The sequence below is a fragment of the Lissotriton helveticus genome, chromosome 4_2 (assembly GCF_964261635.1).
Source record: "Lissotriton helveticus chromosome 4_2, aLisHel1.1, whole genome shotgun sequence".
NCBI classification, from domain to species: Eukaryota; Metazoa; Chordata; class Amphibia; order Caudata; family Salamandridae; genus Lissotriton; species Lissotriton helveticus.
In genome coordinates this window covers 128,509,404-128,536,403 of record NC_136064.1, presented here as the reverse complement: position 1 = coordinate 128,536,403, position 27,000 = coordinate 128,509,404, and the positions used below count along the sequence as shown (strand labels likewise).

At 45.7% G+C, this 27,000-nt stretch overlaps 1 protein-coding gene across 1 annotated transcript in view; it reads right to left on the bottom strand.

Moving 5' to 3' along the window:
* LOC144752107 (nicotinamide N-methyltransferase-like) overlaps positions 1-14,165 on the bottom strand; it is a 71,373-nt gene extending 57,208 nt beyond the window's left edge. Inside the window, exon 1 of the mRNA XM_078640049.1 lies at positions 14,018-14,165. Coding sequence (XP_078496175.1) covers positions 14,018-14,165 — 148 coding nt within the window. The remainder of the gene's footprint in view (positions 1-14,017) is intronic.
* Between the last annotated feature and the right edge of the window lie 12,835 nt (positions 14,166-27,000).

The following is a 27,000-nucleotide window of genomic DNA, read 5'->3' as shown; positions in this document are numbered from 1 at the left end:
TATTCTCCCTACTTCTTGTTACTCTAATTTCCTGCCTCTCAGTGCCCTCTCCTAGCACGACCCTCCTCCCTGTTCTGGTGATCTTTCACTCTGTATTCACCCTAGACCTTCCCTCTACCACTACACTTTATCCTCCTCCTCCTCTCGGAGATCCATTCTTATTTTGCTCCCACACACCTTTCCCCCTTCTCCGGACGGTGTTAACCGGTTCATCATGCCTCCTCGCATCGACCTTCTCATAGCACATGATTCACCCCTCACTAGACATGGCCCTAACTCCTGGACCATCCTCTAACCCCATAACCTTTCACAAAACGCTAAGAAAAACTTTAAACACAAACTTTTAGTACGTCACCAAGAAACCTTATTCGTGGACAACTACCTCACTTCCAATTATTAAAACTAACTACATCTTCTACCCCAAACGCCCCTCTAAATGGAAAAGCGTCTTTCTCCACCTCCTCTCCATCACAAAATCCCATATGGATTGAAACTATCTACTACCTCTTCCCCTGCTTTTCTAGGAAAAATGGACATCTCCATCTTCAAATCTGGTAATATCCTCATGCAAGCTTCAGATAACCACCTCACCATCTTTGATCAATATGTCAGTACCTTATCTACTTACTATCTCATCCTTCCTCTATCTCCTCATCCCCCATCACAAGATGCCCCTTCGCTCTCTCTCTCACATACTCCAACCCTCCCCCACCCTGACTCTGCAACCACCTTAGATATCCCCCGAACACAGTCTTAAATCCCCCTCCATCATTTGCGGCCCTCCCTCATCCTGGCATCCCAACAGTATTTTCAGTCTCTAAAACTCTCTCCCCCTCTTGGCTCTTCCACACTTACCAATAAACCTAACCCACTCCCCTCTATCTTCTCCCAACCCCCTCTCCCTGATCCTCCACTGTACTTTCATTAACACCAATTTACCCTTCCATATCTGATTGTCCCCCACATAACCATGCTGCCTTCCCACCCCACTATCCCTCTGCCCCTGTACTATCGCGTATAATGCCTCCGGTTCCTGTGAATGCCCTTTATCACTCTGAAATCCCCCTTCAACCGTAATCCTCAACTCCCCTCTCTACCCTCCCCCGAGTTCCCACCCTCCTTCATCCCAGCCTTTCCTCCCTGACTTACTTGGAACATACTCTTCTCCCCCTGACCTCCCAGCCTCCATCTTTTTCTCTCTTATAATCCAGACTCTATCTAACATACAATACCATCTCTCTAACCTGTCATCAGAACTCTCTTCACTCAGGAAAGACTTTAACATGCTCCCCTCACTTAATATCCCCAATTGTTCCTTTCCCCACAAATCGGATGAGACAACCACTACAGACCCCCAACATCAAAGTACTACCCCCCTCTGCAACCCAAAACTTGGGCTTTCCCTCTCCTTGAGCCATTTCTCCTCCGCCGACCTCCCTGACCTCGATCACTCGTACCCACTTAATCCCCTGATTACAGACCCTTCTGTCCCCATGCAACCATCCCAGTGATCCTTGGTACTTGCAGAATCCCATCCTCCCCAGTCTCACCCAGACCGCCATCAGAATTTACAATTATCCATTCTTGCCCTCCCCCCATATGCAGCCTTGAACCCCTCGCATGCATGCTGGTTAATTGCCGATCCGATGTGCGACATGCGACTGAAATAGCAGAAACCATCCTTAGTGATGCCATTGACATCGCTTTCTGAACAAAAACTTGGCTCAATCGCCACTCTTCTTCTATTCTGGACCTGCTCTCCCCTCCCGGCTACTCCATCCTCAGGAAAGACAGGCCTGACAGAATTGGAGGGGGGCTAGTCATTATCTATAAAGATTTTGTGCAACTCTTACTTATCAAGAACTCTGTATCACACTACTTTTGAATACCTTGGAGCGGAACTTAAAATCCCGGGGTCGCACCCAATGCATTTACACAATATTTACCACCCCTTGGGTGACCCTCTTTCATTTGTAGAGGAACTGTCTGACTTCCTTATCCAATCCTCTCTTTCCAACTCTAAAAACCTCTTCCTAGGAGACTTTAACCTCCACTGGAACAAAAAAGATGACCCCCCTCTGCTAACCTCCTCACTGATCTACTTGACATTAATGACCTGATACAACTTTGCCATTCTCTGACCCACACCAAAGGGGCCACTCTTGAAGCTATCATTACTTGCAATGACTTGGCCTCCCTTTCCAGCATCGTCCCCATTGACTGGTCTGACCATCACCGCATCCTCTTCTCGATCACTAACATTATACCTCCCCCCTCAAAACCATTAAACACAGGAAACTGACTAGAAACCGTCACCTTATTCCTCCGGCAGAGTTGGAGTCCAAAGTCAAAGCACAACTGCGACTCATTCCCCTCTCCCAAAATGCAAATGACATCACTGATCCTTTTAACAAATCCATCATTGAGGTCCTCAACCAAATTCCCCCAGAAAAACTAAAAACATTAAAAAAACTCCTCCAAATCCTGGTTCAATGCTGACCTCAACACGGATAGACGCTCTCTTAGTATGATTGAAAGTACTTGGAGACAACACCCGTCCCCCACAAATCTGACCCTCCTAAGATCTGCTTGGTCTAAGTACAAAAAAAACATTCTCAACGAAAAGGGCTCCTTCTTCCATTCACAACTGGATCGGGCAAAAATAGACCCAGAGAATTGCTCAGCATTCTTAAAAAAAAAAACAGCTTCTGCCCTCCTCCCCCCCTCCCAGGTTACTGGACTCAATCGAGAAATGTGAAGAAATTGCTAACTTCTTCTCTGAAAAAATCAATAAAATTGATCAATCATTTATCCTAACCCCCCTCCCCCACAATACCTTCCCCCTTTGACATTTACCCCAACGATTAAACCTTCTTCTAACACCAAAGACCCGCTCCCTGCTTATCTTGTCCAAGATTTAAAACACATCATTGCTCCCTATTGGACCGCTTCATTGGCTACGGGTTGTGTCCCTGTCTCCCTCCAACTTGGACAAATCACACCATCCTCAAAAATCCTCAAGTAAATCCAAATGACCGTAACAATCTCCGTCCTAACTCTAACCTCCTGCTTCTCTCTAAAGCTCTTGAAAAATGTGAGCTGCTTCAACTAGACAAATACATTGACACTTTCAATCTGTTGGACTCACTACAATCATGCATTAGAACGGGATGCAGTACTGAAACAGGCATGCTTTGCGTAATTGTCGACATCCAGCAATCCCTTGACAATGTCGAGTACTCCCTTCTCATTCTCCTCGACCCCTATACTGCGTTCGATACTGTCAACCACTCTGCCCTAATGAGTACGCTCAAAGATCGTTTCGGCCTTAATGGCTCAGTCCTTAAATGGTTCTCCTCCTTCTTCCAACACAGAACCCAACACATTAAAATTATCGATTGCCTCTCTAAACCTAGGCCTGTCTCCCTTGGTGTCCCCAGGGATCCATACTCTCTCCCTCTCTTTTCAACTTCTTTATGGAACCTCTAACCCTCATTCGTAAGCAAGCGGGAATTAATTACCACCTCTACGCCAATGACATCCAAATCTACTGCAAGATTAAATCACGTTCAGATATCTTCCACCTCAATGATACCCTGATTAAGATTCAATCCTATTTTCAATTTCCACCACCTCCAACTCAACCCTAACCAAACGAAATCATCCTCTTCTCACCAAAAAATAACCTGCTTCCCATCCAGGCCTGGATCTCGGACCTTAAAGCTCTCAACTGTTCTCTCACCATTTCGAGCTCAGTTAAATCCCTCGGGGTTAACATTGACCAGAACCTTAGTCTTATTTCTCACATAAAAAATGCAGCAAAGAGTGCTCTCTTCACGCTACATCACCTCAAGAGTTGTCCGATCACTGGTCCTACCGAGAATTGACTATGGTAACGCCATCCTCATTGGAACCGCTAAAATCCACTTAGCCCCAATCAAATATGTTCTCAACCTTGCTGCTAGGCTTATCACATATTGCAAATGGTTCAATCACATCTCCGCTGCCCTCAAATCCCTCAAATGGCACCCCATTGAAGGCAGACCCACCTACAAAACCACTTGAATCATGCATAAAGCCCTTCATCAAAACACCCCGCGGTAGCTATCGGACAAACTCCACAAAGCGGGCAGCTCCAGAGAGTTGAGGAGCACTGACACACTCGCTCTCATTCCCCCTCTGTTAAATAATAAATCCACACAATCACGCTCCATCTCTGGAAATGTGCCGACCATCTGGAATTCCCTCCCTAACGAATTACGCTGCCACCCCTCCTACTACAGCTTCAAAAAAGCCCTGAAACTGCACCTTCCCAATAACTACTGGTGTCCTTTATCCCTACACTGGGCACATGCACATGTATCAATCCAGCTTCTCACTGTTTTGGTTTTCCCTCATCGATCTCCTGACTTACTCCTCCCCCTCCTCATTACTACCCTATTTTACTTCCTTCCCCTCCTATATCCCTAAGTCCCCTTATAGTCCCAGCTCGCGTCTCACTGTTCAGGGCTTCCTTACCAATCACTTGACTTCCTCTTCTCCCCTCCTCCTATAACTACCTCATTAAACTACCTTCCCCCTCTTATATAAGACTAATCCCCTCATAGCCCCAGTCTACACCCAGTTCTTCCTCACCTTTCCCCCTTCTAATGTCTCCCGCCATTCCTGCTTCCCCCTTCCCCATTTTAGCCTTCTGGATTTACATTAGAATACAGCGAGTCATCAGAAAAACAGCACTTGCTGTTTTTCTGATGACTCGCTGTATTCTAATGTAAATCCAGATCTCATTAGCCCCGGTAATCATCTTGGTCAGTTTTTATTGATCTAAGTTGTCTGTATATGTTACCTCATTATACAAATGTTATTTCGCCATTCTTGCATTATTACGCATGACTCGCTGTACCCTAATGCAAATCTTGATGTAACCGTGTAAAGCGCTCTGATACCCTAGGGTCCAGCCAACCTTATAAATAAATACATTAATGTCTTGAGCTTGCAGGGAATTTCCTATTCTGCGGCACAATACAACGGGCCGCTTTCACTCAACAGGGTTTAAAAAACAACTTTTATAGGGATCCTGCTTTAAGTTACATGACACCTAGGGGAGACCTTTAGGGGAGGTAAAATCAAAAAATAAGGTAAGCTATCACTTTTAAAGTGCCCATGCCACCAGAGTTGAGTGTGCAGTGAATTTACCTTTAAAAGCAGGACTGCAACAAAGGGCTACTTTTAAAATGACCTCCGGGTCTTAGCTGAGCAGACATGCAATTGCAAAAAATGCTGCTAGCCTCTAAACTGCTAGGCACTATTATATAGTATGCATAGGGTTAAGATCAAATGCCCCAACACAGGAGGAACATGACATTGAAGTTTCTACTCACATCTAGGTTTAATCCATCACCGTTCTTTAGCCCACTCTGCCAGTTCAGACATGGCCATATGCAAATCAATCTGACCCTGTGCCTCATGGGAACAGTCCAGCCCGAACTGCCAAGCCATGCCTTCCCTGGACCGGAAACAAGCTTCCGAGGACCGGTTTCTGGCATTCCAGCCGTCTTCAGCCCGGCTTGCTTGAATCCAGTGGCAAAGTGAGCAAGGGACTCACGTCTGAGCACACCCTGCCAACTTATGGCGAACAAAGTGATACAAAAGGGGGTGGTGATGGACAGAGCATCTGAACCAATCAAACACTCACACCCAGTCAAAAGATCTGGGTTTAATCCATCACCGTTCTTGAGCCCACTCTGCCACCCCAGTTCAGACATGGCCATATGCAAATCAGTCTGACCCTGTGCCTCATGGGAACAGTCCATCCCAAACTGCCAAGCTATGCCTTCCCTGGACCGGAAACAAGCTTCCTAGGACCGGTTTCTGGCATTTCAGCTGTCCTCAGCCAGGCTTGCTTGAATCCAGTGGCAAAGTGAGCAAGGGACTCACGTCTGAGCATACCCTGCCAACTTATGGCGAACAAAGTGGTACAGAAGGAGGTGGTGATGGATGGAGCATCTGAACCAATCAAACACTCACACCCAGTCAAAAGATCTGGGTTTAATCCATCACCGTTCTTTAGCCCACTCTGCCACCCCAGTCCAGACATGGCCATATGCAAATCAGTCTGACCCTGTGCCTCATGGGAACAGTCCATCCCAAACTGCCAAGCTATGCCTTCCCTGGACCGGAAACAAGCTTCCTAGGACCGGTTTCTGGCATTTCAGCTGTCCTCAGCCAGGCTTGATGAATCCAGTGGCAAAGTGAGCATGGGACTCACGTCTGAGCATACCCTGCCAACTTATGGCGAACAAAGTGGTACAGAAGGGGGTGGTGATAGATGGAGCATCTGAACCAATCAAACACTCACACCCAGTCAAAAGATCTGGGTTTAATCCATCACCGTTCTTTAGCCCACTCTGCCATCCCAGTCCAGACATGGCCATATGCAAATCAGTCTGACCCTGTGCATCATGGGAACAGTCCAGCCCGAACTGCCAAGCCATGCCTTCCCTGGACCGGAAACAAGCTTCCTAGGACCGGTTTCTGGCATTTCAGCCGTCTTCAGCCCGGCTTGCTTGAATCCAGTGGCAATGTGAGCAAGGGACTCACGTCTGAGCAGACCCTGCCAACTTATTGCGATCAAAGTGGTACAAAAGGGGTTGGTACATAAGCACCACCATCTACCCATGTACCCATGCCAATGTCTACCACACTTGTGTAGGGGGTGGTGCTTGTGTCACACTGCCGTGGACAGGCGGTAGCTACCTAGATTTGTGTGGCAAAGCATGCCTACCACCATCTACCCATGTACCCATGCCAATGTCTACTGCACTTGTGTAGGGGGTGGTGCTTGTGTCACACCGCTGTGGACAGGCAGTAGCTACCATGATTTGTTTGGCGAAGCATGCCTACCACCATCTACCCATGTACCCATGCCAATGTCTACCGCACTTGTGTAGGGGGTGGTGCTTGGGTCATACCGCCGTGGACAGGCGGTAGCTGCCACTATTTGGGTCACATGCAATGGCAAATTCCATCGTGAACTCTGCATCAGTACACAGCAGCAACATGTTTAATGGCACATCATTGTGCACACAATGCCATTATTCGATTTAATGCACAGGTGGTCGCACGTTACGTGTGACGCACATTGGTCTGTGGTCCCTGCACTGTCACTGATGCATTTGATGGTTGATGATGCCTGACAGTGCTAAGCTGTTGTCAATGATGTGTGACAAATCAATGTGTTGTGGGTCAGTGCTGACCTTGGCAAGGCTTGTCTCACTGTATGGTGTTGTTACTTACTTGTGCTACCATATCAGCCCATGCACACAAGTTTACCAGCTACTGCGATCATTGGGCTCTTGATGTGTGCCAGCGCGACATGATGCATTGAGGTGTGACAGGTACAGCTGATGTGTGTGAGGCATTCATGGTCATCTTACACACTTTTGTGGATGGTACGATATGAGGCATGTACATGCGGAATGTGGTGTTCAGAAAGTGTGCATTTCCATTGACCTATGTGTTATTTGTGTATTGAAAATTGATTGGTGTGTCCTCTGTGTGTCTCTAATTTAAACACAAGTAACCTTGTGTGCCACGCATCTCTCATGGAATTGTAAGGTTTTGCCAGACATGCTTCACGGTATGTGCAGAGTCCACCTCATGATCGTTGTCATTGACATTTGACCATTTACATCTCAACTAGGAGGGGGCCAAATCTCATACGTCACCTGACAGTGCTGGAGGACATGGAGGATATAGTGATCATCCGAAAATTCCGCCTCGACAGACCGACCATGAAGACCCTTTGTGATCTGTTGGAGCCCCACCTGCAGCCTCGTCGCCACTACACAACAACCTTCACACCCACATACAAAATGATGGCAGCCCTCCACTTTTTTGCAACTTGTTCAATCCAGGAGACCATGGCCGGCGCTTCACGGATGTCGCAACCCATGTTCAGTAAGGTGCAGAGGGATGTTCTTGCAGCCATGATGAGATATAAGGATTGATACATACATTTCTCCAGTGGAGCTGAATTGCCCGGTGTGAAGGGTGACTTCTATGCCCTTGGGCACATCCCCCATGTTGTTGGTGCCATCGATTGCATCCATGTCGGACTGGTGCCACCACAGGCCACTGAGCACATTTTCAGGAATCGCAAACATCATTCAATAAATGTGCAGGTGGTGTGCCTTGCGGACATGACCATATCACATTTGTGCACAAGATTCCCCGGCTCAGCCCATGATTCATACATCATGAGGAACAGCATGGTGCCCCGGATGATGGCTAGCCTGCATCCTGATTGTGCTTGGATTGTGGGTGAGTATGCCTAGTGATATGTTGTGCTGTGTGTTTGTGACCTGCTGCCCTCTGCCTGTGCAACATTGCAATGTGTGTTTGTCATTCCTCGGTGACTCTGCATATCCCAGTTGTCCATGGCTGCTGAGCCCACTAAGGAATCCCAGGACCCCGGCTGACGTCAGGTACAATGAGGCCCATGGCAGAACCCGACGTATCATTGAGCGGACTTTTGGCCTACTCAAGTCAAGATTCCGCTGCCTTGACAGGACTGGAGGTGCACTGTCTTACTCGCCTGGGAAGGTGTGCAAGATTGTTGTGGCATGCTGTATGCTGCACAGCATGGCCATTCACAAAGGGATTCCCCTGCTCCTAGATGATGGTGAGGAACCACGGCCCCCACCTGCCCAAGGACCTGAGTCCAGTGATGAGGACAGTGGAGAGGAGGAAGGAGTTGACGTACGTCAACAGCTCATCACCCGCTACTTCAATTGAAGGTGTGAAGATGTACAACTTGTACATTGTCTGGTGTGGTTGTTGTTGTTGTGAAGGGCTATGTGCGGATGGTACAGACAGGCACATGTTGAGTCACCTGTGTGTAGGAAAGGTGGCATTGACATTGCATATGTGGACATATGAATGACTCTATTTGTTGACACAGGCTGCACATTGTGTTGTATGCCTGTAGACTCATGTGTATGTTTTGTGTAGTGTTATGTGTGTGATGCCACAATGATACCAGTGACTGTTGTTCTGTTGTGTCTCCCTAGGTGCTTCAAAAAAATCCAGCCCTACATATGGTACATAATTTGGACACATCATGGACATTTTCTAAACTGTAAATATTTCACTAAAAACAATACAGCACAAATTCTGGTGCTCAAGGTATTTTATTTGCAAAGTGGACGTGTGAGGGGTGTGGGCATATTTACATGAAGGTGGTGATGGAGCAGTGAATTGATAGTCATGGTAGATGAGATGCAAGAGTAGACACCACATGGATGTGGTGACCAACTCCAACAGAACAAGTGCCATTGCCAAGGCAGTGTGGGGAAGGACAGTCCAAACAGTCAATGCGGTGGGGAAGAGGATTGACATCAGGGCTGGCTCTGTGACTGGCGTGTGGCTGGTGTTTTGCCTCCAGAGACTCCCAGGCTCTTCTTTGAATGCCCCCTTGATCTTTTTGGCGGGGGAGGTCTGCTGAATGGCCAGCGGCATCTGTAGACTCACCCCTCTCTGTTGGTGCAGGGGAGGATGGTGCACTGTCATCCTGTACAACAGAAGGGGGTGGAAGTGTTGGTTGTGACACAGGCCTGTCCCTCAGCAACGCCACTTGCTTGGCCATGAGGTCCACCATTTGACCAATGCGTGTGTCGATGGACCTCATCAGCAGGATGAGCTCACTTAATAGCTTGTCCGACCGGCCACTTTGTCCCTGGACCGGTTCATATGCACCGATGACTCTGGTGAAGTGGTCCAGGGATGATGTGCCAACCACCTGAGGTCTGGGGGAGACCCTGGCCCTCCCATCTTCCCTGCTGCCACGGACCTGTTGCCTGCCACGGTGGGTCCCTGCACACTCTCCCTGTCCTCCACATTTGGTGGTGTGTCTGGGTCGTCCAAGTGAAGATGGCTGCCTACCTGTTAGGTGAGGGTGAACAGTGCAATGGCTAACACATGCTCCTGGGTGGGGGGGGCCTCTATCCTGCTCAGGTATGGGACAGGGGGCATGGTGGGTATCATAGTACAGGCCTCCCACCCCCACACAATCCTCCAATACAAGATGGCTGCCTACCTGTTAGGTGAGGGTGAACAGTGCAATGGCTGACACATGCTCTTGGTTGGGGGAGGCCTCTTTCCTGCTCAGGTGTGGGACAGGGGACATGGTGGGAGTCATAGTACAGGCCTCCCACCCCCAAACAATCCTTCAATACAAGATGGCTGCCTACCTGTCAGGTGAGGGTAAACAGTGCAATGGCTGACACATGCTCCAGGGTGGGGGAGGCCTCTATCCTGCTCAGGTGTGAGACAGGGGGCATGGTGGGAGTCATAGTACTGGCCTCCCTCCCACAAACAGGCCTCCCAGTGAAGATGGCTGCCTACCTGTTAGGTGAGGGTGAACAGTGCAACGGCTAACACATGCTCCTGGGTGGGGGGAGGCCTCTATCCTGCTCAGGTGTGGGGCAGGGGGCATGGTGGGAATGGTAGTACAGGCCTCCCACCCCCAAACAATCCTCCAATACAAAATGGCTGCCTTCCTGTTAGGTGAGGATGAACAGTGCAATGGCTGACACATGCTCCTGGGTGGGGGAGGCCTCTATCCTGCTCAGGTGTGGGACAGGGGGCATGGTGGGAGATGTAGTACAGGCCTCCCACCCCAAACAATCCTCCAATACAAGATGGCTGCCTACCTATTAGGTGAGGGTAAACAGTGCAATGGCTGACACATGCTCCTGGGTGGGGGAGGCCTCTATCCTGCTCAGGCGTGGGACAGGGGTCATCATGGGAGTCGTAGTGCAGGCCTCCCACCCCCAAACAACCCTCCAATACAAGATGGGTACCTACCTGTTAGGTGAGGGTGAACAGTGCAATGGCTGACACATGCTCCTGGGTGGGGAAGGCCTCTATCCTGCTCAGGTGTGGGACAGGGGGCATGGTGGGATTGGTAATATAGGCCTTCCACCCCCAAACCATCCTCCAATACAAGATGGCTGCCTACCTGTCATGTGAGGGTGAACAGTGCAATGACTGACACATGCTCCTGGGTGAGGGAGGCCTCTATCCTGCTCAGGTGTGGGACAGGGGTCATGGTGGGAGTCGTAGTGCAGGCCTCCCACCCCAAGCAATCCTCCCAGTGAAGATGGCTGCCTACCTGTTAGGTGAGGGTGAACAGTGCAATGGCTGACATATGCTCCTGGGTGGGGGAGGCCTCCATGCTGCTGGAGTGTGGGACAGCGGGCTTGGTGGGAGTGGTAGTGCAGGCCTCCCACCCCCAAACAGGCCTCCCAAGCAAGACGGCTAGCTACCTGTTTAGTGAGGGTGAATAATGCAATGGTGTTTGGGTTGTGCAATGAAGTACTTATCAGTGTTTTGGTTGCCATTTGTTTGTACTTACCAGACTCCATTCCACCCGGAAACTCCTGTGAGCCTCTCAGGATGCAGTATGGCAAGCACCTTCTCCTCCCATGGTGTAGATGTTTTCTGTGGGATGGGAGGGCCAATGCCAGTCAGGTTCGAAAGCTCCCAGTTCTTGCTCATCTTCTCCTTGCCAACCCTCTTGAGATAATGCCACCCCTTCATGCTCTCCTTCTTGGTTCGTGGGGTGGTCCCTACTGCATTGACCCTTTGGACTATCCTTTCCCACATTTGTGTCCTTGTGGCTAATGGTGTCGGTTGGACCAGGCTACCAAACAGTTGTGGTTCCACTCTCACTATCTCATTGACCATGATTGTCAACTCACCCTCTATGAATTTTGGCATTTTCTGTGCTGCCATGGTGCGTAGTGTTTGCAGTGTTTGTGGGTGCAGGAGTGTGTGTGGTGAGTGTGGTGTTGATGTGTGAGATGTGTTGTTTGCTGGGGGATTGTTGGTGCTGGTGTGATGGTGGTAGTGATGGTGGTGGTGGTGGTGTTGGTGGTGTGTGTGTTGTGTTGTTTTGCCTCTCCTGTCAGATGTGGTATTTGCAAAGGATTGTGGTCAGTAAAGGGGCTTGTTTTATACTCAGCTGTGTGGGTGTGTCCAAATGGGCTTTTGCTCTGAGGTGTGTTGTGGGTGTTGTCCTGGGAATTGTAAATAATTTTGGGGCATTTGTTTTATCATTGGTATGTGTTTTGTGTATTTGTGGGGCATGGCTACTTTGATTTGTGCTCAGTTAGATATTATTGCGGTGTTTTGGCTTCATCTGCCATGTTTTTCATGGACCGTCCGCTACAGTGGCTATGCTGCAGCTCTTCGGCTGTCTCTCCTATTCACTCCTGTGTGTGACCGCGGCGGTCAGAAACAGCGTTCGTACCGCAGGTCCATCGGGGAAATCCTAATTTCCCGTGCGGTGTCTCCGCTTTGCTTGCGGCGGGGTGTAGCTTTTCCGTTGCGTTTGCGACCGCCGCGGTCGGTTTTTGGACGTCACTGCCCGCGTCGGGCGTTTTTTGTTAGTCCGCTTCCGCCACGGTTGTTCTTTTTTGGCGGTTGATCCTAATTTGACCGCCGGTTTATCCGCGGTCCCGGCGGATGGTTGTTTTCCGCCTCCATGGCGGTCAGGGTGATTTTCTGCCCGCCATCCTAATATGCCCCGTCGTGTTTAGACAAATTGCAAGAACTACTCTTTGTGTCTTTGTGTGTCTGCATTATGGTGCCTTCAAAAATTGCTAAATGTCCACAGGTATAATGCATGTCAGAATCTGCAGAACGTCACTCACAGTGGTGTCCAAGGAGCATAAAAAAAATTAACCCTGTGTTCAGGGATTGTTTCCACTGGGTGTGAGGTCAATATTTGTTTTTTCTTTCCCAACCACCTGGTTTACCTGGCAATGGGAAACAGAAAAAAAGACCTCAGGCAGTATGCTCTAAATAGGTTGGTCTGTGTAAGGTGCTTCCTCACACAGCCCCCATTCCCTCGGGCCATGACAGCGAGCTTTCCATCAATAGAGGGCTCCTTCAGCAGAAAGCTGGTGGCACTCCCAATACTAAGTACGGTAGACAGACAGTTTGTTTGACGGGTACTCCTTCTAGTCAAATATCTTTAATTACCATTATTTTTCTGAAGTATCAAAGACAAAAAAAAATCCCACGCAAAATAGTGTGGATCAGATTTAAAAGAAACTGACACATCTGTAGAGATGTGTCAGTTTCCCTGCTCCAGCCTGCGATACCCTTGCACCACCATGGATGGGCAGTATTTACAATATGGCACATCATGGCACAAGGAGTGCCAGATACGTCAGAAATTCTGACACATCAACAGGCCCAAAAGTCAGGCATTGCTGGAGTTGTTTCTGAAGCACAAAGTAACTCCAGTAATGCATGTTGAGGTTGATACTTATTTTACTGCGTCTCTCTGCTTGAAGCAGGCATAAAGTTTTGACACTGTGGTGTCCTGGAAGTGGTACAGTGAAATCTTATAGATTTCCCCGATTCACTTTTGCAATGCTTCCTGCATGGGACACCCACCCTACAAACATTATTCCTGACGCAGGTATAATATGACCCAGGGCTTTACAACATGACAGATCTCCCTAGATGCGTCAATATAAAAATTAACCGCTTACTTATGCCGCCGCTGCATCACAAACATCGGTGCAAAAGTGTTGCAAAGGGCTTTTAATTCTGCCTCTGTACTTTTTAATATGTATTATTTCTTATATTTTAACTAAAACCTAATGTTACTTTAATTATAAAAATGTAAAATGTTGAAATAATTCATAACATAATAAAACATGTTGCTTTTAGATAATGTTCTAAACCCTAAATAAGATAGTTTATGTTTTTAAATATTTCATTTGATCATTCTGTCATTTGTCTATTAATGCTTTTGGCTTCACCAGCAGCATAAATTTGTAATACATATTTTGATCATTCCTGTATTTAAATAACTAGAACCAATTAAAAACTAATGCACCAAAAGCAAGAATTCAATGGATAAACATGGAGTACATATTTGTACGACTCCAATATTCCTCGCCATCTTCAGCTTGGATAACAGGAGACATTAAAAACAGACCTGAGATGAAGATGTTGTTGAAAGAAGGTAACATCCGTGTAAACGCATCATCGAGGAAGGGACCATCCTTTGCCATATATGTAGTCACTTGCATAGTCGCATCTAAGTGTCGATCAAGGAGCTCTTGCAGCTCAGAAAATGATGCCATTTTCTATGATGCGAAGTTTCAAAATCAAATTCTTCTGCCTGTGCACCTATACTTATATTAAATAATTTGAATTGCAAAACATAGAGGAACAGAACACACTTTGATTGGTGTTTGCTCCAATCCTCATTCAAAATTCTATTATTCTTTGCTGTCAGCTGAGTCAACGGTCTACATATTTAGCATTCTCTTTGCAAAGCATAATGTTGCCAATTGGCCCACATGACCCATCATCTTAATTGAAACAGATACAGCAATATGATTTCTGACACTACAGTTAATAGTATTTTTTAAAAGTCAGTCAAAAACATGCTCTTGCTATTCATTTTTTGAAAAAGCTTGATTTTTGGCTTTTTCTTTTTAGTATTTTTTATTGTCCAATGTTATTATTAGTATCAAAAAAATATTCAAACTTAAAGCAGAACCATGTGAGTGCTATCGAAAGCTGATCAATGTTCCCATGTAGGGAATGTCTTTTTAAAAATGGGGGTTACTATTTGGGAGAAGGAACTCATACCATCACACAAAAAACACTTCAAAGAAATGCGAGCTATGTTGAAGCAGCACAAAACCAGGAAAACCATCTAGGTCAGACTTGTTTCCCTCAAACTTTATGTAACCTCATCAAGATGTGCTGGATAAACTGATTTTGTCAGTAACTACTCTCAATGGGACCAACCTGGTTTATGGCCAGGCAGATAGATGTATCCATCATCATCATCATTAATACTTTATTTCGGCCTCTTGGGCCATAAAAGTGCATCAAATAAAACAAACAGTATACACATCTGGTTTAGAAAGCACTAACTATTAACAAAGATCTTCATGTATAATAATTGTCCCACCAATGAAAAGGCCAAAAGAGTACGTAGGTACAGAAGGGATGTAAAAAAATATATATTTCTAACATAGGGGAGTTAAAATACAACAGGTCATTTAAAAAATATTAAAAACAACCAACCATAATAAAAGTATATAAAATAGTAAAGTGTTATACTCAAATGTTATGGTAAAATAGGACTGTAGGACAGCTATGCAAGGCATAGGGCCTGGATATAGACAAGCTCGCCCTTCACCAGTTAATGCAAATCTTCAACCCCCTGGGATCTACTTTAGGTAGGCACGACGAGTATGCCACATACAGTTTAGGAACCATGATACAGCGAAGACAATTGGTGGGAGAGTGTCATACTTTAAAACTATGTAAGCCTATATGGCGCGCACAAACCCTAAAGTCTTACCAACGCTTGCGCGGCAACCGAAAGGCAGGGCAGAGGAACAAAAAATGTAATTTGGAATCTGCCTTGTAAGTACAGGCAGGACATTCAACCATATTGTCTCTCGCCCATTTGTTGGTGTATGCCACCCATGGGAGAGTCCCCAACCTCAGTTGCATATATAGTTTCCTAGCCAGTGGGGGTTGAGCAAAATCTAAAATGGTTTCCCTGCTGTACACATCCTTGACCACTATGAATTCTACAGTTAGACGGCCACTTGAAGTGCTTTCTCTAATGGACTTTAGCTTGGCTACTCTGTAGGAATTAACTGGGTCCAGTCTGGAAAGCTTAGCACACAATGTCTCAGGCGTACTTCAGAGGTCCGATTTGCCCAGCTCGTGGGCGAGATCCCTTATGTGGCAGAGCCATGGGATTTTCTTGTAGTGCAAATGGATAAAAACTCAGATAGTTCAGCTGTAAAGTCAGACAGCTCTGGAGTCACCCACATCCCCTGCCAAAAAGTTAGGGGTCTCAGGGTAATTTCTTCATTAAGCGGCCTCAATCCAAGGTCCATGCGAAGGGGAATTAGGGGGGTGCTGTGGGGTAGGTCTGGTAACTGGCGCATGAAGTTATTTTCCACCTCTGTCAGATTGCCAGTCGGAAACTACCCCCACAGCTCTAACCCGTAAAGTGTGGCACCCCTCGCTTGGGCTTTGGAGATTTCCACCACCGGGACGGCTTGTTTAAAAATTGAAGATCTATACAGCTTCATTATCCCACCCACTGTCTGCGTTAATCTGAGCCTTGCTTTGTCCAACTGTGGACCCCATTCAAAGTTCTCTGCCAAGCTAACTCCCAGGTAATCAAATATCTTAACTCCTTCTAGGGGAACACCATGTAGGGAAGAATTTGGCCGGGTTGTGTGGCGAGAGTTGAAGACCATGTATTTCGTTTTAGCTAGGTTGATCTCCAGCCCTCTTGCCTTGCAAAAAATTTCAAAACCCTGTAAAATGTGCTGGATGCCCACAGGAAATTTTGAGAGTAGCAGAGTATCGTCTGCGAACATCAGCGCAGGGACCTTCCCTTAAGCTAACTTTACAGCATCGTGGTCCTTTATTAATTTAAGATGATTGATTAGATCATTAATAAAAAGACAAAATAAAGTACGGGCTAAAACATATCCCTGCCGTACCCCCTTTTGGACAGGGAAACGGGAAGTGAGTTCACCATGCCTTCCACAGCGCACCTGTGCAAAATGATCAAGGTGTAGCCTCTTATTGGCATTTAAGAGGTATGGAGGAATCCCTAGGTGACTCAGCACCCTCCAAAGTGTTTCTCTGGGTACAAGATCAACAAATATTAGATAGAGGCTGCCACCCTCTATACTCACCGTTTTCCAGTAGAGTAGTTGTAATCTAAATGTCTGGTCAACGGTTGAAATTTTTGATCTCACGCCGGCCTGGTTTTGACCTAATATTTGCTCCTCTTTGAGCCAACCCTGGAGTTGGTCCAAGAGCACCCAGCCGAAGAGTTTTTGGGAGATATCGATTAAACTAATCGGCCTATAGTTGGAGGGAATGAGGGGGCAACCTTTTTTGAATATGGAGAAAATCTCTGCCCGACGGCAAATATCAGGGGTGTTTGATCCCTTCAGTACTGCATTAAAAAAGCACACAGGTATGGAACCCATATTGTGGCTTCTTTTCGGAAAAGATCCCCCGGCAATTTGTCTAAACCTGGGGCTTTATTACAGTGTAGCTTATTAATGGTGTTCCTCACTTCGGAGCTGGTAATTTCCATTTCCACCTCTAGTTGGAACTCGGGTGCAGTGCTGATGGTGATAGTGTTGAGAGAGCCAGTGTCCCTGTGGCAATACAGTGACCGAAACTGGGTCTTCATTGCTTCGGCGGCTATATTGGGCTCGATAGCCGGTCTCCCTTCCCTATCACCCATGCTCACTATTGCCCAGAAGGTTTTCAGATCATTATCATCCAGGGCGCTTATGAGCATTTCCTACCTTTCTTGTTCCCAGTTCATTTTCCCCAGCTGAATGGGCGTTTGTATCTAGCCCTGGCAAGTTTAATTTGCGGCCTGTCATTGGCCTTGACTGCATCCAATAGACTCAGTTGGCCTTAAGACACTGGTCATTAAACCAGGGGCATTTCTTGTGGCTATTTTCACTAACACGAGTCAGCGGGTAGAAAACCTCCCCCAGATTCAAGGAGAGCTCAGAATGTATTACCCCTACCTTGTCAAGATCCATATTAAGACCCACCATGTAGACTGCCTCCCACATTTTGACTAAAGCTGGCAATGCTAACTGATAAATATTAGCTATCTTCTCAGGGCACTGTTGAACATGGCCCCATCTAACATTTCTTCTGTTGTTGGTTGCAAGTAAGGCACTATGACGGTCGGCTGATATGGGGGAAGGGTTAGCAATGCCTAGGTCCCATTGTTTGAGGGTCAAGATCAAGGCATTGCAATCGCTGTCTTGCCTTTGTTCAATGTAAAAATCGAGGACCGTGCTTTAATGGGGGTGATGAGAGGGTTGGGAATCGACCAATGAAGGTCTTCTTCAGTTGGGGCAGAATGTAAGGGATCAGTGAGGGGTTTGAAGTGGCAGTTACAGTCACCCCCCACAATCAGCCATATCCCCGGATCTAGGGTTGGAATAAAATCTCCCAACAGGGCAGTGGTGGATGATTCCTGGCTGGTGTCAACAGGGCGTGAATACACATTTATTAGGGCGATTTTCACCTTTGTTGGGAAGGAGAGCAGCACGCACTGGATGTCACTTGTAGGGGTTGACAATTATTCTACCCTGCAACAAAAGTGGGTGCCTACCCAGCTGGTGAGGCCACCAGAGGGTCTCCCCTCCCCCCGTAGATGCGGATATGTTATAAGAGGCATAACCCAACCGTTGGCGGTCTTCCCTCACCCAGGTCTCTTGAAATATACAAATGTCATGTTTATCGATAAAATGGCACCATTCCATGCAGGGCTGTTTGGTTATAAGGCCCGCCTTATTCCATGAGAGTATCCTTAGCCCATTGGCATGCCTGCTAGCCCCTCTAGCATCCCCAGGGGCTACATCTTTTTTTAAAGAAGAGTCGCTGGAGACAACCACACAACTCTTGGTTGGTACCCCCCACGCTATACTTTCTGTGCTTTGTTGTCTGAGCAGGACTTCAAATTGAGCATCAGGGACCACGGGTGATATAATTCTTTCTCCTTTCTGGTTGTTCAGGTGGGGGAGACATGGACTGCTAACCTCCGTGGTCCACTTCGAACCCTGCCTAGTGTACTTAGCGTCATGTCCTACCACTGGAGTGAGCCCAACCACCAGTAAACCCTCTATCAATCAATCTACCTCCTTCAGTGCATCATATCTATTATTCACCGGGATGTTGCAAGGAGGAAGCATGTTAAGGGCAGTCCAGCTGCCTTCTGAAAGGGGCCCTGTGCCAGCTTCTAGAATCAGGGGTGGAACGCAAATTCTTACAAAAGGCTGTGGTTGTGGGTAAAAGAAGTACAAAGGGCGAAGACTCATGGATGATCTAGAATTGTAGCAACTAGTGGGGGTTTTGAATACAATGGTCACCGTGTAGGGGTTTTCAAAGTTTATAACAACACACTCACCCATATCACTTTTTTCCAGTTTCCCACCCACCTTACTCTGCGAACTATTATGATTTCTCCTGCCCTGGCATAATCAAAATGTTTATGTTTTGCAAGCCAGAACAGGCATTTGTTCCTCAGCTCGAGATGGGTTTCTTTGGTGCTGAGTTCAGAGGTCGAGACCCTGTTAAAATGGCTGCATATGGAGCACAGGCAGGTGGGAGGTTTATATCTGGGAGATTTGAGCTTGGGCAGACATTTCCACCTTGACTTGATCCTTGTGCTATTTGACTGCTCTCTTTCCTATTGGTAACTAGGGCTAGGTATCTAGATACTTCTCGGTTTCTTGTACGTGGTGACTTGTTGTTGGTTCTGTTGTCGGGGCCAGTGCTCCTGTCTCTCTGTAGCCTGGGGGCACTTTAGTTCCCTAACTCATTGCTCGGCTTAGGGTCCTTGTGTGCTTTCCCCTCCAGCCCCAATGGTGATATTAGTTCCTTGCTCTCAACCTGGCAACATGCATCAGTCCCTCCTATGGACTGGCCGTTAAGGTGGTTAGATGAGCTGGCCTCCCCTGGTACTAGTGCTTTCTTTAGAATGTCTAGGTGGCTAACAAGGGGTGCCAATTCTTCTTTAATAATAGCCCTCAGGTTGTTCTGCAAGTCTGCCAATAAATTTAGAGCCCAGGGCGGGTATGTCTTGTCTGCACTAACTGGTTTCAGACTGCCTGCTCTTAGTTCTAGCTCTTCATCCCCCTCTATGCTTACAGCAGTATCCTCACAGTATTTCTCTTTTCTTTATCCAACCTCAGATGTTAGTTTATGCTTTCCGTACTTTGGGATACTCTGAACATTTTTGCATGTCACTTTTTTGTTGGATAAGGCCTCAGAAGGTGGCGGGACGTGGACATCTGCATGGATTTGGACCAGGTTTGACTGAGTGTTCTGGGTGGAAGGGGGTTAAACAGATCGGGTGTAAGTGATAACCGCCTTTCTGTTATCTCGATTTCAGAATCCACTGCCGCTGTTTTATCTCTAGATGTTAGGGGGATTGGGAAAGTGCTTGTCGTTTTGTCTCAAGTAGGGCCTACCCTCCTCCCCATTTGGTTGACTGGTTGGCAGGTTTGTTCCCAATCCCACTCTAATCTAAGTTACAGCGTTACTCGTCCCGCTCCGGGGCCTGTAGACCTCTAATGCCTGTGGGGAAAAATCTACAAATATGGGCTAGAAAGTGTACCGCCAGCTCCAGACAGCCCTACTATGACATAATCAACCCACTTGACAGATGTTTGAACAAGTCACTATAATCTGGAAGTCCTTGGTGCACCTCAGGTTACAGGCGTAGGCCGTCTATGGCGGTGATATCCCAGGAAAATGGGCTGGGTGCTTGTAATAACTGCATGGGAGATAACATTCGCAAAATTCTTACCAGCTTGCACTTCTGTAATGCCAGTCAGGGCAACCATGGGGGGGGCCCTGCTCTGCCTCTTCCTGGCGAGGACAGGCAAGGATGGGCCCACCCTTGAACGAGCTTTGCCCGGGCACGTCCCGTGCGTGTCTCCCACCACGAGGGAAGAGGCAGCGCTTTAAGCATGATGTCAGGCACCTCTCCCTCACTAGCGGCAGCTGTGTGTGCTTGCACAGCACACTTGGACCTGTAGTCTCCCCGGAGGCTCACTGGTGCTGGAGTAAGAAGCTTGGGAGCATTCAATGTTGTCCCTGGAATCCGGTCGCACCAGGACAAAGTGGTAGGCGGGGTGGTCCCGTGGGGAGAACAAAGCTGCAGGGGGAGAAAGTTTTGCAGGCGAGTATTCCCTTTCCGTGGTTCAAGGTGTTACCTTTGTACTTAGTCCCTATTTAAATGCAGCGATCCTCCAGTAAGGCAGGGCTGTATGCCTGTGACACGATGTCCCACTGAATCTCTTTTGATCCAAGCAATAAGCTAGGTAGTGCCAGTTGTCCTTGGACCAATGCCTCCCCTTAAAAAAAAATTGTTCAACCATCCTCAAAGGGGAAAGGGGTCTCTTAATGACACCTTTACATTTGCAAATGGATTCCTAACAACTTTCAATTGGCTGTGGCAATTGTAAATGTGAATTGCAAATGTTTTGTCACCGTACTTCAGTCAAAAGACATTTGTTCGTACCATTCCAATTTGTGTTAGGAAGGAACGCCCTCAACATGCATCTTGCTAAGCATTTTTGTGACTGGAAATGGGCTGATTCTGTGAATCTGGCTATTGGCAACTCCAAAAATGCTTTGTGTATGTAGTCAATCCTTACAATCGATTAAATGACCACAACTCTGTAAAGATGACTGGTTATAAATTGTGTCACCAGGTCAAAGTTCTTAACTGCTTGGGTCCAAATGGCGTAACAGTTACGTCCTCAGCCATGGCGCTCACATGCTGAGGATGCTGGAGCTCCCCCGGTGGGCCTCCCACAACAACGAGGTAATATTTTAGTCAGGAGGCTGAGGGGAACGGTGGGTGGTAGGAGATTTGTGCTGGCACAGTGATCTCACACAGACTTGTGAAGTAAATGTTATTTTATTGCCTAAATTTGAAGTTTGCAGGGGATTCTGGGTAGAAAAACGTTGGGGGATGCAAGCAACACATCCCTGGACTCCAAAGGGTGCATAGTTTTCAGAAATCTCTGTGTTTTGATGGTCTCCGAGTCCGGGACCAAAAACACTGATTACCCCCTTTCAAAACTAGGTTGTTTGTGATTTATCATTTTGGTGCCTTCACAATATGTTTTGGGCCCTTTCCCTTATGGGCACTTGGCCCGGCCAGAAATGTAAGCAAGACGTGATTGTTTCTACCTAAATTTGAGGTTTGCTGGAGATTCTTTGAAAGTAAACTTTGGGGGATCCACGCTACCCACACATCCCTGGACTCCCTCAGGTGTCTAGTTTTCATAAATGTCAGGGGTTGGTTGATTTCCATATATATTCTGAGCCCAGGACCAAAAAGGGCCTTTTGTGATAGCTAATTTTAATGTCTCCGCAATATGTTTTGAGCCGTTCTCTGTCATGCATTCTAGGCCTTCACACACGTGAGGTGCTACGTTTATTGTGAGGCTTGGGGAAATGCAGGGTGCACGGAAGTTTCTGGATACCTGCAGTTTCTAAAACTTGAAATCACAGAAATTAATATAAAAAAAAAAATCCAGGATTCCAAGGCATTCTTGGTAACAGAGCCAGTAAAATCCACACAAGTCACTCTTTTGTGGGTTTCCCTGTGTGTCTAGTTTTCAAACATGTACAGATTTGCTGGGTTTCGCTATGTGCCGGCTGAGCTAGGGCCAAAAATCCACAGCAAGGCACAAAGTAAAAGAAAATGTATTCATTGAGTGGAAACATAGCGTTTTGAGCCATTTCCTCTCATGGGCACTACGCCTATCCCCACAGGTGAGATACTATTTTTATAAGGAGATTTGGGGGAATTCTGGGTGGGAGGAAGATTGTAGCTCCCTTCAGAAATGTGAGAATTATTATTTTTTTTGTTGACAAAGTTTGAGGTTTGCACAGGTTTCTGGGTAACAGAAAATGGCAAGACCCATACAAGTCGCTCCATCCTGGATTCCCCTAGGAGTCTAGAGTGAAAAAATATACAGGTTTTCTACGTTTCCATAGGTGCTGGCTGAGCTAGGGACCAAAATCCACAGCTAGACACATTACAAGGAAAGGGTCAGTTTTCAGTGGAAATATATGATGTGTCCACGTTGTATTTTGGGACGCTTTCTGTTGCGGCCACTAGAGTTACCCACACAAGTAAGGTACAATTTTATCAGGAGACATGAGGGAACGCTGGGTGGGTGGAAGTTTGTGGATCCGAGCAGATTACATAACTTTACATCACAGAATGTTTTTTTAGACAACTTTTAAGGATTCCAAGTGATCCTGGGTAACATACATTTGTGAGAGCCACACAAGTCACCCCATCCTTGAATTCCCAGAGTATCAAGTTTTCAAAAATGTACAGATTTTCTAGGTTTCTCTTAATGCTGGCTGAGCTACTGTCCAAAATCCTCATTAGACACATTTAAAAAAAGGGGTCAGTTTTACGTCGAAAAATATGATGTGTCCACATTGCATTTTGGGCCATTTCCTTGTGAGGTACCTTTTTTTTGCAGAGTTGAAGGTAAACACAGAATGGCAGAAAAAGTGTAGTTACCAATTGTCTTTCAAAGCATTTCTGCTTTCTAATGTAAGACAGTGTTTAAAAAGAAGTCATTTTGAAAACTGCCCTCTACTTAACAGGTTAGTATGCATACCCACAGATCCAGAGATGTGCAAATTCTGCATATTGTTTCCATTCTGGAAATACATAGGTTTCCTTGATACCTATTTTTCACTCTTTTTATATTTTACCGAAGCAATTGCTGTACACCTGATAAAAAATAATAAACCATGGCAAGGTGCAGCTAAGATATTGGCTCTAGGTTTCTCTGGTTCTTGGTGAACCTATAAACATCACATATCCCCACAACCAGAAGGGTCCTGCAGATGTAACATTATATTGCTTTCAAAGGTGAAAATGTAGGCACAAATGGCTCCTTTTTTCAACTCAATTTCAATATTTAATGTATTTAAACTGTTACTTTTTATAGGAAAACCTTAAAGGATCTACACAAGTGACACCTTGCTGAATTCAGAATTGTGTCTACCTTTTTAGAATTGTATAGCTTTCCAGGATCAATTATTAGTTTTACACCCAGTTCTACCACTAACTGGAAGAAGGTTGTAAGCACAAACAATAGGATATGTCCCAGTTATATGCCAAAACTGTGTATACAATGTTGGTTTTGTAATACAAGTCTGCCTGTTCCTGAAAGCTGGGAATATGTTTATTTTAGCACCCTTTGCTAATACCATTTGTGGGGAACAGAGTCTTTCTATTGCAGCACTTTTTTCCCATTGTTGCCATAAAAAACAAAAATGAGCTGTATTTTGGCTAATTTCCAGGTCCTTTCCTACAGAATACACAAACACTGTGTGCCTTTAGAATTCTCAAGCTATTGGAAAACAAGTGTATAAATTTGGTGTGGATACTTTATGTGAACAAAACGTTATGAGAGCCTAAACGCAAACTACCCCAAATAGCCAAAAAAAGGCTTAGCACTGGGTGGGGAAAAGACCTGGCAGTGAAGGGGTTACACTAACATGGTACAAAATTACATCATGGAGAAATATTATTGCACAGATTAAATATGTAACTTGCATGAGGTTAGCGTGTGACAGAGTTGTCCCTCTCCTGCATACACAATAGCAGCTGAGTCAATATGCGTCGTACTCTAGCCAAAGCACACCCAAAGGAAAAATGTCAAATATCATCAGTTAGTAGTAGGAAATACCATGAATACATCTGTACAAATAATGAAAACAAATTACAAGAATTTATAAAAATGAAATAGCAAAAAGAAAAAAATACTAGTATTAAAAATACTGACTTAATGGACAGAAACAAAATTCTGTTAATCAAACGTGTTATCCAGTATAATGCTAACCTTATGGCTAGGGACCAGTTCTTAGAGAAAGACTGAAGATTAGGCCAATAGGGAAAACACAAATCACTTAAAAAAGAATAAAAAATGTACATCCACAATGTTATATAAGGCTAATATTATCATATTCACATTAGGCTTATCATTTTACTGAAAAACATTTTGAGAAACATTTTGATATGAATTAAACATCATTTACCAACATACTATGAGTTAAGTGCACAAACCATATCATTTGGTTTTATTCCCAGAGTGGGGGATAGATTCAGTTCATAGGTTAGGCTTTATCATAGCAGCACATGGGGGCTTGGCATCTACACATGCAGGAGTGGCAGCTACTACTACATTATTGCAGCAACACAATTGGTGGCCATGTCTTTAAAAACGGATTTGGAGCTTTGTCCTTAAATGCTACATCAGCCAGCAGATGAAGGGTTCCACCATAGCCTGGCCACCACTTTTGAGCTACTAACAGCTCCAGGCTTTTATTTATCTGGACCACTGTATCCCTTATGATCAGGTAGTCTCGTAAATACATCCTGGTGCCAGTGGATTCCCGCTTCCAATTCCTATAGGTTTGGCCACGGTGATTGGTTGACACCTGAACTGTTATCAAAGACTTGCACGTAATTATCGAGACAAACTCAGTTAGCAAATTTGGAACAGATGCCTCTAAGGTTATAGAAACACCATAGGAAAAATTGGTGTGACCATGCGGTACTCCTCCCCCTACAATCCTAAAGCGAAACGCAGTAGTGGAAAGGAAAAACTGAGACCTAAAGCAGTCTTTAACAGAAAGATTATTAGGTTCAGGTCTCAGTTGGGTCCATCACCTATGAGGGGTACAAAGAACACTAAACAATCTGCCTAGATAATCCCTCTGTAGACGGACCCCCTATGAGATCCATTAAAATGTAGGAACCTACCTCGACAGCCCCAAAACAGTGGCGGAAAAAGCATAATTTGATTTCAATGAATGCTTGACTGCTTCACAGAAACACCATAGTATCTGGAAAGTGCAAAGCAACGTTCAAATAAAATGCATCACCACTGGAGAAGTGGCATCCTCTGGCTGGATCCCCAAGATTTGTGATCTGGTCAGGGAGAAAATTGCAGACAAGTAAGAATTAGCTTTTTGCCTATCCTGGCTGTTAAAGGTACCAGAAGTCTACTTCTACAACCTCTTGCTGATTGCAAAACATGAGACTTGTGTCAATAGATCTCATAAAAGCACATCATGTGGCCAGTTTTAAACAGTAGGTAATGTGGGATCCTGAGTAGTTACCTGTCTCTACTTACTACTATCCAGGAAGTTCCATTGGAGGTTTTTGAAGTTTCTACTCCCCATTTGGTAATATCAAATAATGAAGTATCTCGTCTACCTGCTACTTCTACAACAACAATACAAACAACTTGTAAAGAAACACAGATTTCTATTCAGAAACCCAACTTGGATGGTATTTACATCTACTTCAAGTTTGACACAACATAAAGAACTGCCAAATTTAGATCGAACAGCCTCAGGCTTCTTTTTTAGCTATGATGACTTCTGATCAGGTTCGTCTATGCCACTAATACCTCCAATTCCACCTCTCCATGGTAGGTTGCGTAATTGCCACTTTTTGTTGAAGAGGACATACTTCGTTCCTCCATGGCCATATCTGTGGATTACAAATTCATTACTTTTCTGAGCTCTGTGGATTGATTTTGCAACAGTTTTTTTTGCCTGTATATATACACTAACCTCAAGAATGCTCTACTAATGGTGAACTTGATTGTAATATCCCATTCTTCAGCACACAAAGTGCGAAGAGACCTTAAGGTAGTAAACATATCTGATGTTCATGATGGAATTGTTTGGGATTGGGTGTTGCATGATATATTCAGTCCTAATGAACTTTTGCAAATTCCATTTGTGTTTTGCATCCTGTTAAATTATTTTACCACCCCTAGTACTATCTCTGATGATTGGGACTTTGATACAGTGCATGGAATAGTAAAGGATATTGCGAATTCCACCTTTTTTGATTCAGAGGAAATGTATGAAGGCCCTACAAACGATAATAAAATGAACTGTTTTCAGCATTAGGGTGATCACTTCTTGCATAAAGCAAGTACTCCATCTGCAATGTTTAATTACATGCACACTGCCACACACCACATAGGGTAGCTCACAAAAAGTCTTCACAGAAGTTTCCATATTTCTCTGGTCATGATACAAAGTGCCAGATGCAAGACCCTGTTTTGCGGCTGCAAAATAGGGTAATAGCAGGTACAAATGCTATTTTGCGAGTCCCTGACTTGCAAAATAGCATTTGCGACTCTCTCTATTAGGAAGGGGCACACCTTCCTAATAGCGAGTCAACATGATATGTACTATTGTCTTGCAACTGCATTAGCAGCCGCAAAACACTTGCAGTTTACCACCTACTTTAAGTAGGTGGTAAACCACTCGCAAAAGGGAAGGGGTTTCCACAGGACCCCTTCCCCTGTGTGA